The 13,828-nt window shown below is 39.3% G+C and overlaps 1 protein-coding gene across 3 annotated transcripts in view; it reads right to left on the reverse strand.

The window, feature by feature from the left end:
- ablim1a (actin binding LIM protein 1a) overlaps positions 1-13,828 on the reverse strand; it is a 133,856-nt gene that overhangs the window by 14,943 nt on the left and 105,085 nt on the right. For 2 of the 3 annotated variants that reach the window (XR_013818413.1, XM_079842559.1), the window contains exons 9-15: positions 10,760-10,837; positions 9,572-9,727; positions 6,286-6,330; positions 5,561-5,587; positions 5,272-5,398; positions 3,714-3,797; positions 3,346-3,393 (exon numbers count right to left, since the gene is read on the reverse strand). Coding sequence is in view for 1 of the 3 variants with exons in the window: in XM_079842559.1 (XP_079698685.1) it covers positions 3,346-3,393; positions 3,714-3,797; positions 5,272-5,398; positions 5,561-5,587; positions 6,286-6,330; positions 9,572-9,727; positions 10,760-10,837 (565 nt within the window). In the remaining 2 variants the exon portion in view is untranslated. The remainder of the gene's footprint in view (positions 1-3,345; positions 3,394-3,713; positions 3,798-5,271; positions 5,399-5,560; positions 5,588-6,285; positions 6,331-9,571; positions 9,728-10,759; positions 10,838-13,828) is intronic. The other variant, XR_013818412.1, reaches the window with a different exon arrangement.

Raw genomic sequence — 13,828 nt, forward strand, 5'->3', positions numbered from 1 at the left:
ACTCTGTGTTTGAGCAACGTGTAGGCTTAAACGGTCACACACGCACGGTCAAATGATGATGTTTTAGCCTATTCATAAATGTTCAAACTTTGAATTAATTATTCATTTTTGTTTTGCAATTTGTATTGTGTATTGTTTGCTACTGTGTTCCTATTTATTCAAGTCTGCCCGTTTCCTGAAAAATAATTTTTCCAATCTGATGTAATAAATAAAACAATGTTCATGATTACCCCAAGTTTATTGGTGTTGTTATCTCATTCAAATTAAAAATGATATAACTAATATTACAACTAATAATTAATTTGGTGAAACTCACTGTGCGCTTGAAATTGTCGTTGCATCCTTTGTCATACATCCTATGCAGTGCGGCGGATTATTATTGCTCTTTATGGTCTATTTAAGATATTTTAGTCATTTAAATAACATGGGTTATCTTAATATGTGATTAATGGCATTTTATTATAATATTACACCACTCAAATATGTATTTATTTCCTTTGAATTCTCATAATCCTCATTGCAGGATGATTTAGCCTATATTCACCAAAAAGTGATTAGTGTAACCTGCTTAAAATAGTATAAAACAACAAGACAGAAACATAGTTGATGACTAAAAATAACTATTTCATGACATTACTTGTGAAGACTGTGGCATAATACAGTGACATCTGCATGGGTAAATTGTACAGGTATACAGCGACACCTGGCGGTTACTAGTGTTAATGGGAACAGGAACATGCCTGTATTGCTGAATACGACTCTGGAAACCGACTTGAACAGTAAACAGAACAGCTAGTTGCTCAGCAGGAAGGCGTTAATGCTTGCAATGATACAACTACATAATCATTTTAAATATGATAAATAAAAAAGTAGAATAGGCAAGCATTTTAAGAACTCACTCAGATGCAATCTTCACAATGCAATGCTTAAAAACAGTGATTCCCAACCAGAGGTGTACATTCCTCAGCGGGTGCTTAAACATTGCCATTTTGCTGCTTTAAACTTGTAAGTCTTCAAGTTACAGCTTCTCATTTAAAAATGTACCAATGACGGTGTATTTGCTTTTGTGTGATATTTCCTACTTGAGCTTCAATGGCATTTCATTTTCACCACACAAAGAGTGCATATTACTTTAATTTTGTTAAATGTTCTACCTGAGTTTCACTGTAGCATTAGGGGCCCTATCATACACCCGGCGAGTGTTTTTTTTAAAACGACTGCACCATTGACCAACAAAAACCTGGTATTTTTTGTGTTATTTGAAGGCCGTGTTAGTAATATGCGCATATAGGCGGGTGCACAGCGCGAGTACACTCTGCTTATTACACATACAGGGACGCAGCAGCACACAAACTTTTTTAAATATTAAAAAGGATCCCTCTCCGGAGAAGCATTCAGTCTTTCCATTTGCTAATTATGCCATGTAAATAGTGAATCTGCCATGGTGCAACTGGCTTTTAAAGGGAATGGGAGATGAGACTCTGATTGGTTTATTGCACGTTACACCCAAAAAACACCCATTAAGAGACGGTACAACCCTTTTAGACCATGCGCCTGGCGTGCCGACCGTTTTTTTTCCGTTGTTAAACTAGCAAAAGTTGATTCGGACATGCCTTAAGTGCAGTAAGTGACTACTGTGGGACCCAATGCAATAGAGTTCGGCGCGGGACTAGATTTGATGGCCGAATGCGGACGCGGGCAGCAAGATACTCATGTGTGTATACGGATTGCGGGAGAATAAAGCTATTTGCGGGACTCCCGCAAAAAAATAAAAAATAAAACATCTAAAAACAAATAAATTGTTATTCATATATTGCACAAAAGCAACAAGAACAACTAAACAAAATAAAAATTATTTACAGCCGCAAGCATGGGCAGAGTTTCTGTTTATAACATGTTTTTACTGCGTTGTGCAATGTAGCCAATCACAGACATATATGTTGATTTCTAAAACGCAATGGCCAATCAGATGCATTTAAAGCCGCGTTTCCACCACAGGAACATTCCCCAGGAACTAGGAACTTTGGGGTGGTACTCTGTGTGTTTCGACTGCAGGAACCAGGGTCTAAATGAAGTTCCGGGTAAAAATGTCCCCCTCCGAAAGTCCCTGCTTGCGAGGTAGTACTTTTTCAAAGTTCAGGAACTTTCGGGGGTAGGACTTGGGCGCTGAACATGCTGATTGGTTCGGCGCAGCATTTTATTTCAACAGGCATTTTTAAAAGTCTTTTGCGAGGATCATTCTGCATTCAAGAAATATCGGTCTTTGTCTCGGTTTGTCTGAGCCATCTCACGTCAATGTCCGTAATAGCTGATAACATACGTTGTCTTATTTTAAATCTAGCTTTACGAGCTTTCAGAATACGCTTTAGTATCAGTGCTCGTCTCTTTCCCGCAGTTTTGTTAATTACCTCTTTAGTAAACCAATACATAACCAGCAGTCGCGCACAGTCCTACGTCACCAGACTAATTTGCCTAATCTTCACGGTACTTTAGACCGCAGTGGAAACGCAGACAGTAGCAGGTCTGGGGGAAAAAAAGTTCCTGTAAAAAAAGTTCCTGGTACAAATTGTTCCAGGTAATTTCGGTGGAAAAGGGGCTTATGATAGAATCCACTCAAAATCCATCCAATTCTGCATGCTGGCAAATCCTCTGATTAGAACAATGAAAGTGTAGATTCATTGTGCAGTCAGCTTCATAATGGAGCTTTGTGAGATCGCGATGAACTGAGATCTTTAGGAGTTATTAAGGGAGCGCACTTTGCGCACATTCTGCCACGCCAAACCATGCATGCGCTTACTTTCATGTTAAATTACTTGTTTCATGGACGTACAGAAAAAATCCATTAATACTTTTATGCAGGCTTTTGCGGGACAAAACATGAATGTTGCGGGCGGGAGCAGGAGAAGGTAATGTATATTTTTGTGGGAGCGGGCCAGAATCCTTCTGGAGCAGGTGGGAGCGGGACGGAAAAAGTCAGGTCTCTACTTCAGACCATTTGCTCAGATAGTTAAAATAGGGTCCTTTGTCTTTCTCAGATAAGCTTTTTCTTATCTTCTCAAACTTTTCTTCAAAAGTCATTGAAAAAAAGAGGGAGGAACTTGACTTAAAAGTGATAATTATGGCCATTTTAATAACATTAATGATGATATCCAGTATAATATGAGTTAAAAAGTTTGGTGTTGGTGAGAGGTATGATAGTACCTTAAGATCCTTATATCAAAAGTGGTTGGGAAACACTGTTTTAATATATTATAATGTCAATAGGCATGTGTCCAAATCTAATTTCCTATCATTCATCAATGTAAAAGTTAATGCGTTGACCTCAAAGATTCTGAATGACTTTACCATGCTGTTTGTAGATGGGGGGTTTTCTGTAGATGTTTACTCCTTGATCTGAAAGAAAGAAAAAAGGGGAATGTTCTTGATATCGGAGTTACTGGGTTTTAAAAACAAACAAACTAAAGCAATAACATACAAAATGCACCGATGATCAATCAAGTCAACTGCATCACGTACATAACATATAAGATCTTTATACACTGAACAAAAAAGTGAGTGCTGTTAGCTCGTGCAGAATATAATATAGCTGAACTGCCACTTTAAGACAGAGAGATAACCAGACATAGAGAATGTAATGAATTGTGAAAATGTGCTTAGACAGGGGCATGCTGGGATTGACACACAGAGGGCCGCTGAAAGACTCCCAACAGTACCTGGCAGGTGAAAATGTTTAGGGGTCAGAGATAGAGGAGGGGTGCTGGACCCTGGGGAATTCCGACCACTGGACGGCTCAGTGCCTCCAATCAGAAACAGGGTCAGAGGTCAATAGGGAGAATAGTTCAAATTAGGGCTGGGCGAAATAGCTAAAAACAATATTTTTCAGCCATTTGACAATAATAAATATTTAATGCGTGTGTGTATATAATACTCACACATATTATATACACCAATCAGGCATAACATTGACTAATATTGTGTTGATCCCCCTTTTGCTGCCAAAACAGCCCTGACTCGTTGAGGCATGGACTCCACTAGACCCCTGAAGGTGTGCTGTGGCATCTGGCACCAAGATGTTAGCAGCAAATCCTTTAAGTTCTGTAAGTTGCGAGGTGGGGGCTCCATGGATTGGACTGTTTGTTCAGCACATCCCACAGATGCTCGATTGGATTGAGATCTGGGGAATTTGGAGGTCAGGTCAACACTTCAAACTTTCGGCAGTGGACAGGGGTCAGCATGGACACCCTGACTGATCTGCGGCTATCCAGCCCCATACGCAACAAACTGTGATGCACTGTGTATTCTGACACCTTTCTATCAGAACCAGCATTAACTTCTTGAGCAATTTGAGCTACAGTAGCTCGTCTCTTTGATCGGACCACACGGGCCAGCCTTCGCTCCCCACGTGCATCAATGAGCCTTGGCCGTCCATGACCCTGTCGCCGGTTCACCATTGTTCCTTACTTGGGCCACTTTTGATAGAGACTGACCACTGCAGACCAGGAACAGCCCACAAGAGCTGCAGTTTTGGAGATGCTCTGACCCAGTCGTCTAGCCATCACAATTTGGCCCTTGTCAAACTCGCTCAAATCCTTACGCTTGCCCATTTTTCCTGCTTCTAACACATCAACTTTGAGGACAAAATGTTCACTTGCTGCCTGATATATCCCACCCATTAAAAGGTGCCGTGATGAAGAGATAATCAGTGTTATTCACTTCACTGGTCATAATGTTATGCCTGATCGGCGTATGTAGACTCAATCTGACATGTTTGATGTTTAACGCACAAAGTAAAATGCAGTATTTAAAAATAAATAAATAATTAAGTTAAACAATAAATTAATTGCATTTACTAAACTTTTTTAATAAATAAATAGAAGAAAGATGATTTAATCATTTATATGCACAATATATGCACTTGATCGTATATTACATGCACAAATGTAACAATGCCTGGTAATAAATAACAACATTTACCTACATTTACACTACTGGTCAAAAGTTTGGATTAATTAGTCCTTGCTGAATTAAAGTTTTTTTTCTTTTTTTTTTAAACCTTTCCCCAAATTTTTGAATGGTAGTGTATCGCGGTTTCCACAAGTCCTAGAGAGGATTTGGATAGGTTTTCTATATTCTAAAACTAAATTTGGACACTGGGGGAAAAGTGTAAATACAGCTTAGAAAGCTGTAAATAATCCATGAAAGAAATTTTGATTTGATGAAATATTAAATTGAGTCTTATGAAGACAGCACCAGACAGGGTTGATAGCTCACCGGGTCTGTGGAAGTGCTGTGGTGAGCGTGACATGGGTGTGTAACTGTGGCGGCTGTAAATGGGCGAGCCGATGGAGCCCTGACTCGTCGACCTGTGGAGGATTCGTTCTCTCATGTCATAGTAACCCTGAAAAAAACATGCCGGAAACAAACACAGTAAAAAAAAATGCAATTCTTAGAATTCTAGAATATTTAGAATAAAATATTGTAACATACAAATATTCAGAATTATTATGTAATATTTTTTATTTTTGCCTGCATTTGAAATAAAACTTTAAATCTGACTTACCTCAGCAGTCGGTGTGGGTGACCTGGTCTGAAAAACCAGAAGAAAAAATAAATAAATACATATACAAAGAAAGTTTTGCACAAAAATTCACATTGTAACATAGACACAATTAATATTATTGGGAGTGAATCTCAAAAAACCTAATCCATCCATCCATCCACCCATCCATCGGCTGCCTATCTATCTATCTATCTATCTATCTATCTATCTATCTATCTATCTATCTATCTATCTATCTATCTATCTATCTATCTATCTATCTATCTATCTATCTATCTATCTATCTATCTATCTATCTATCTATCTATCTATCTATCTATCTATCTATCTATCTATCTATCTATCTATCTATCTATCCATCCATCCATCCATCCATCCATCCATCCATCCATCCATCCATCCATCCATCCATCCATCCATCCATCCATCCATCCATCCATCCATCCATCCATCCATCCATCCATCCATCCATCCATCCATCCATCCATCCATCCATCCATCCATCGAAAATAATAGGACTTATAAAAAAGTAAAACATGGATTTACAGCAGAGAATTTATGCGACTTAGTGGCCACAAAGGTGCCTCTTAAGAAGCCATCTGAATCATTAAATCATAAATGGGACACAATATGGTCTCATGGACTGCTAATCCACATACAGTGTGCCATTTGAGACCGCACCAATAACATGAGAATGAGTGGAAGAGGTTGTGTGAATAACTTACTCTGTCGTCTGGCATGGGCGAACACTCTCTCCTGGAGCTCTGCAGCTGTCAACAGAGAGATGTTGTGCTGGGAATATAAACTCCAGGTGAATGAAGTATAACGTACTACTGTACGTGAATAAATCAGATGGTCCTCACTGCAGAACACAGATCCAGGGGACGGAGTTGGATCTGGATCTCCCTCTATGTACTTTGCTATATTACTTTGCTATATTATTGCAACAATGGAGCCGTGAACTTCACATACTTTTGAAAATCCAGCGTTTAGTTGATCCTGGTAAGCGCTCATGACCACGAGTTTGGAGTCACGGCATTGGTTTCCAGCCGGACTGTTAAAGAATGTGACACACACCTCTCCCGGACATACTGTAGAATTCAAACAACCAGTTGACGACTTCAAAAATCCTGAAGTGTCTCCAGATAAGTGTGCCGTATGCATCAGACGTTCAGCCAACGTCACGTCTGAGGCTGAGACTACACCTACCCCAACTCCACCCCCTGGATCCAACCCCGCCCTCTGAATCCAACTCCACCCCCTGGACCTGGATCCAACCCCGCCCTCTGAATCTAACTCCACCCCCTGGACCTGGATCCAACCTCACCCTCTGGATCCAACCCGGCCCTCTGAATCCAACTCCACCCCCTGGACCTGGATCCAACCTCACCCTCTGGATCCAACTCCACCCCCTGGATCCAACCCCGCCCTCTGAATCCAACTCCACCCCCTGGATCCAATCCCGCCCTCTGAATCCAACTCCACCCCCTGGACCTGGATCCAACTCCACCTCCTGGATCCAACCCCGCCCTCTGAATCCAACTCCCCCCCCCTGGACCTGGATCCAACCTCACCCTCTGGATCCAACCCGGCCCTCTGAATCCAACTCCACCCCCTGGACCTGGATCCAACCTCACCCTCTGGATCCAACTCCACCCCCTGGATCCAACCCCGCCCTCTGAATCCAACTCCACCCCCTGGACCTGGATCCAACCTCACCCTCTGGATCCAACTCCACCCCCTGGATCCAACTCCACCCCCTGGATCCAACCCCGCCCTCTGAATCCAACTCCACCCCCTGGACCTGGATCCAACCTCACCCTCTGGATCCAACTCCACCCCCTGGATCCAACCCCGCCCTCTGAATCCAACCCCCCCCCCCCCCCGGACCTGGATCCAACCTCACCCTCTGGATGCAACCCGGCCCTCTGAATCCAACTCCACCCCCTGGACCTGGATCCAACTCCACCCCCTGGATCCAACCTCACCCTCTGGATCCAACTCCATCCCCTGGATCCAACTCCACCCCCTGGATCCAACTCCACCCTCTGGATCCAACCCCGCCCTCTGAATCCAACTCCACCCCCTGGACCTGGATCCAACCTCACCCTCTGGATCCAACTCCACCCCCTGGATCTGGATCCAACCCCACCCTCTGGATCCAACCCCACCCCCTGGATCTCGTGTTCTGCAGTGAGCAGCTACTGGAATAAATATCACTTTTACACAAGCGGAAAAATTTATTAGTCTGTGTTCAATACCATACTCTGAGAGCTCCGTTTCAAACTCTAGTGAGCTGCATCCCTATTCACTACCTATGTACCTTGAACAACAGCATCACAATAGCCTATGATAACGTCATCTGCTGAATGAAGTTTAAAGGGGAATTTAGGCCTTTTACGCCTTTTTTCAATTTTTGTTTTGTTTTTGGGGTCTGCTAGAATATAAATATATATAAAAAAATATATTTTTCATTTTTGCAGCATTATTGTGTATGCCATATTTATGAGGAATATTGTGAAGTGTTCGTTCCCAGAAGACTACAATCGAGGTGTTTCAGTGCACACTGATATAGAGAATAACGCCCTTTGGAGTGACTTTGTAGAACTTTTTCATGCTCATACAGCAACATTCAAAGTTGAATATGTCAAAGAACATAATGGGACCCTTTTAAGTATATATATTTGCAATTCTGCTGTAGAATTTGCCTATAATTTTGCAGCTAACCTTTTGAACAGAGGTGGACAGTAACTAAGTACATTTACTTGAGTACTGTACTTAAGTACACTTTTTGAGTATCAGTACTTTCCTTGAGTAGTATTTTTTCTGGAAACTTATGACTTTTACTTCACTACATCTGAAAGACAAATATTGTACTTTTTACTCCATTACATTTCTGTCAAGGCTCTCGAAGTAGAAAGTCGTAGCCGCTTTTAAGGTCAGTGGATGATTTGTTTTCTTCTTTAAAACGTGATAGGCTTTCTGCAAAAAAAAAAAAAAAAAAAACCTATCAGTAATCACTCTTGTCGGATCACATGAAGTTCAATGATTTCCAAGTATTTTTTGAACACCAATCAATTGATGGCAAAATAGAAGACGGCAGTTCGCGCAACCATAGTCATACTTAAAAGTAAAAATTCAGAAGAGCAGACGTGGATAAGTCTGAAAAAGTGGGACGACACGAAAGTGCACACAGAAAGCTGCCTCTCAGACGCCAGACCACAAGTAGTGAATTTGAGTCTATTGAAAACTAAAATTTTATCATAGTCAATTAAAACCAAACTAAAACTAAAACAATTCAGATGCCTAAAAAGACTGACTAAAACTAAATCCAAATTTGCTGTCAAAATTAACACTGGTATGAAGTATGATGATTGGTCAAATAATTTTTTATAGATTTACCCGCCAAGTTGCCATAGCCTTGTGGATAGAGCGCTAACGCATAGGTAACGTTCGACAATGGTGTTAGTTAGCATGCAAAAGCATAGTTGGGCTAATAATGTTAACTGATGTCCTTTCAGAAATATGTTTTTACATAATCCTGTCAAATAAACACAATGTACAAACCTTTCTTTTCTAGTATGATTTTGACTTTGATAAGAGCTTTGTACCTTTTAAGCAAGTATTTAAATGAATTCAAGATATGCTAGCATGTCAGATGGAGCATGACTGGCTTAAACCACCATGATGGAACAGCGTGCATTCATACAACAATGCAATAATAATAAAATAATGCATTTACTTTTACTTTTGATACTTAAGTATTTTTAAAAGCAAGTACTTCTGTACTTTTACTTAAGTAAAAATCTATCTTTACAACTTTTACCTGTAATGGAGTAATATTTAACCAATAGTATTTTTACTTTTACTCAAGTAATGGAGTTTTGTACTTTGTCCACCTCTGCTTTTGAACCAGTCTTCACATCAGGAGCATGTCAACTATGATGCTGTCTAAATAGAAAGGTCTCTAGGGTTTGAACAGAACAGAGCTTCTTTTTGACTTATGTTTACCTCTCCCACACTCTCTCTCTCCTCTGACTCCTCCAGTGTGGTGGTGTAAAGTGGCTCATAGTGGATTAAATCTGGACGCTCAATGTCATAAATGGCTTTGACCTTGGGAATGGCTGCTAAATCTCTGTAATCAAGGATCTCATTGTCTACTTTTGCCTAAGAGGGAAACACAAACACAGACGGGAAGTCACACTCATCTGAATTTCTACATGACAGCAGTGAAAATATAAAATTCTATAAAAAGCCTGGTCAAAGGGTCTGATTATAATAATTTAAATAAAAAAGCAATAGAGTTTGTGTGTTATAGTGATTTAATCATGGTTATTGCTTTAATACGTTAACTGTTATTTATATTTAACACTGCTGTCAGAATTTACAATGACAGGAAAGAGAGCTACTGTATCTATCAGGACTTTGATCTATTTTAACATCCAGAAAACTACAGGACAACCCAGCTAAGCAATTTATAACATTGTAAAGTTCAATAAAATGCACAATAATTATAGATATTTGTTGAGTAATCAACATTAAAAACACTTACTCTATCATTCAAAAGTTTATTTGATCAAAAAACACAGTAATATTGTGATTTAATATTCTCTTTTGTAACATTATAACTGTTTTTACTGTCACTTTTGATATATAAATACTTTTGATTCAGAATTATTTATAATTACTTCAACAAATTTTTGGGGTCAATATAAATAGCTTTATATATATTAACAAATGGTAACACTTTACAGTAAGGTCTCATTTGTTAATGTATTAACTAACAATGTTAGCAATGTTAACAAAGCATGGACTTGAACAATGAGCAATACATTTGTTACAGTATTTATTCATCTTTAATGTTAATGTTAGTTAATAAAAATACAGTCCTTCATTTTTAATGTTAGTTTACAGTGCATTAAGTAAGGTTAACAAATAACACTTTTAATTTTAATAATGTATTTATTAAATGTTGAAATTAACATTTTTATTCAATTAACATGATCATTCAATTAGATTATTAAATGCTGCAGAAGTACTGTTCATTCTTAGTTCATGATAACTAAATTAGTTAACCAATGTTAACTAATAAAACCTTATTGTAAAGTGTTACCAAAAAATGATCTATGGTATCCTCCTGTAGACAGCTAAATGTGTGTGCATATATTTACTCGCACAATAATGAACTAATGCACTTACATATATGGTGTGACCCGGTGAGCTAGGTATGCTTGAACCAGGTCTGGAACATATACTCTCGGTCGACGAGCGCATCGGCTGTGGAACAAACACAACAACCTTTATTCAATATAAGCATTAAATAAAACATAATTCACTTGCATCTAAACAGCTAACCATCATTTTATAATGATTAGTATGATTCATGATTATTCAATAAACTTGCCTTTAGCAGAAGATTTGTTTTTGAGGTGTTACTTATATTTGCTTTACTGGACATAACCTTAGCCTAATGTATTCTTTCTGACTTTGACTTACTTACTCAAACACATCAATACATTTTGTGACTGCTTGCACAGAGATACAGCATTATAGCGTACACTAAAATATTAATGGCCAATCAGGGTGCAGAAAGTCAATCAGCTGATCAATGCTATGACTCATCTATTGTGAGACATCATAACCAACAAGGCATCCACAAAAAATATCAAATGAGTGCAACATAAATACATTATAAATGAATAAATATAAATCGAATTATCCAAATGTTCTGAAAACTTTGACCCTTAACTAAAACTATTAAAAACATTTCTGTTAGCTGAAATAAAGCTGAAAAAATAAATTCAATAATAATAATAATTAAAAAAAAAATATTGTATGAAAACTTAAATTATTAATATAGCACTAAAATTATTAACTGGAAATAAATAAAAAAATAAATCTAACTAAAACTGAAATACAAATCTAATAAACCTAAATAGCAATATTTGGAAAAAAAAAGAAGGAAAAAAAAGACAAAAGCATATAACGAAATTACTAAAAGTAAAAAAAAATCTTAAAAGAAAAGCTACCCCAAAATATTAATAAAAATATAATAATAAATAAGAACAACACTTTGACTTGTAAACAGATATATGGGTCAAAACTAGTGCTGTCAGATCGATTAATTAATCGCATCTAACGTAAACGTTTTTACATAATAATATATGCGTGTGTATATAATATTATATTTATAAACATTATATATACACACTATATTGCCAAAAGTATTGGGACACCCCTCCAAATCATTGAATTCAGGTGTTCCAATCACTTCCATGGCCACAGGTAAAATCAAGCACCTTAGGCATGCAGACGCTTCTACAAACATTTGTGAAAGAATGGGTCACTCTCAGGAGCTCAGTGAATTCAAGTGTGGTACCGTGATAGGTTGCCACCTGTGCAATAAGTGCATTTGTGAAATGTCCTCACTATTAAATATTCCACGGTCAACTGTTAGTGGTATTATAACAAAGTGGAAGCAATTGGGAACAACAGCCACTCAGCCACAAAGTGGTAGGCCATGTAAAATCACAGAGTGGGGTCAGCGCATGCTGAGGCACACAGTGCGCAGAAGTCGACAACTTTCTGCAGAGCCAATAGCTACAGACCTCCAAACTTCGTGTGGCCTTCAGATTAGCTGAAGAACAGTGTGTAGAGAGCTTCATGGAATGGGTTTCCATGGCCGAGCAGCTGCAACCAAGCCTTACATCACCAAGTGCAATGCAAAGCGTGGGATGCAGTGGGGTAAAGCACACCACACTGGACTCTAGAGCAGCGGAGACGTGTTCTCTGGAGTGATGAATCACGTTTCTCTGTCTGGCAATCCGATGGACGAGTCTGGGTTTGGCGGTTGCCAAGAGAACGGTACTTGCCTGACTGCATTGTGCCAAGTGTAAAGTTTGGTGGGGGGATTATGGTGTGGAGTTGTTTTTCAGGGGTTGGGCTTGGCCCCTTAGTTCCAGTGAAAGGAACTCTTAATGCTTCAGCACACCAATACATTTTGGACAATTTCATGCTCCCAACTTTGTGGGAACAGTTTGGGGATGGCCCCTTCCTCGTCCAACATGACTGCGCACCAGAGCACAAAACATGAGCGAGTTTGGTGTGGAGGAACTTGACTGGCCTGCACAGAGTCTTGGCCTCAACCCAATAGAACACCTTTGGGATGAATTAGAGCGGAGACTGTGAGCCAAGCCTTCCCGCCCAACATTATAGCTGCAAAGTGTGGGCCAACTCCATATTAAACCCTACGGATTAAGAATGGGATGTCATTAAAGTTTATGTGCATTTAAAGGCAGGCATCCCAAAACCTTTGGCAATATAGTGTATGTCTCTATGTGTGTATACGTTTATATACACAGACACACACACACACACACACGCATATTATATAAACGGAAACATTTAATGTGAGACGTGATTAAAAGAGGTCCTAGTTGTCCATGTTACCAACAAGCCATACAGTGTTGTATTTTGACCCATATATTATGAAGGCCAGAACTAAATGATGACAGAACCTTTAAAACAAGCCTAAAAACAAATGACATCATTCATTTGCCTTCCACACAATGAATGTCAATGGCATTTTCATGTTTCCAACAGTGGGAAATGTAAGTGTATCTGATATTACTCGAAATTCTGAAATGCGGAAATGCACCATGCGTGATTACAGCAGCTTGGCTTCATCTGAGGCCTATTTAGTAATACTATAACACAATAACCAAAGACCAAAGGAATGTGAGTCAGGGTTACACAAATAACTGACTTTTAACTTACTAATCAACTAAACATAATAACTGGGATGTTGATTAATATCTGTTCTGTGGCATCAGCATCTATGAGATGGAATAAACCAGATGTTAATGATGGTTTATGACTAAAACTGAGAGCAGGCGGTCCGAGCGCTACAGTCAGTGTACTGCCAGTGAGGGAGCACTGCAACCCGCCGCCTCCGGGGGGCAGCACATGGTCATGGGATGCCATGGCACGGCTGACAGCGAGTACAGTACCTGCCTTTCTGTTTTGCTGAGGAGAGCTAGAGATGCAGGCAATAGCTGTGGAGGAAGACACAGGGGTTTGGTTGGACATCATACAAGATTCTGAATCACCTAGTCAATAGTGGTGTTCCCGGAACGATTGTTTGAGCGACAAGTCTACTAGAAAACAGCCAGAAGGAGAAAGTACAACCTCAAAGCTAGCAATGAGATATCTGTTTACTTTGGAGTCAGCAGAGAAGAACACACAGACAACAACAATACAGGACAAACA

Source organism: Gobio gobio, assembly GCF_949357685.1.
Source record: "Gobio gobio genome assembly, chromosome: 18".
Taxonomy (NCBI): Eukaryota; Metazoa; Chordata; class Actinopteri; order Cypriniformes; family Gobionidae; genus Gobio; species Gobio gobio.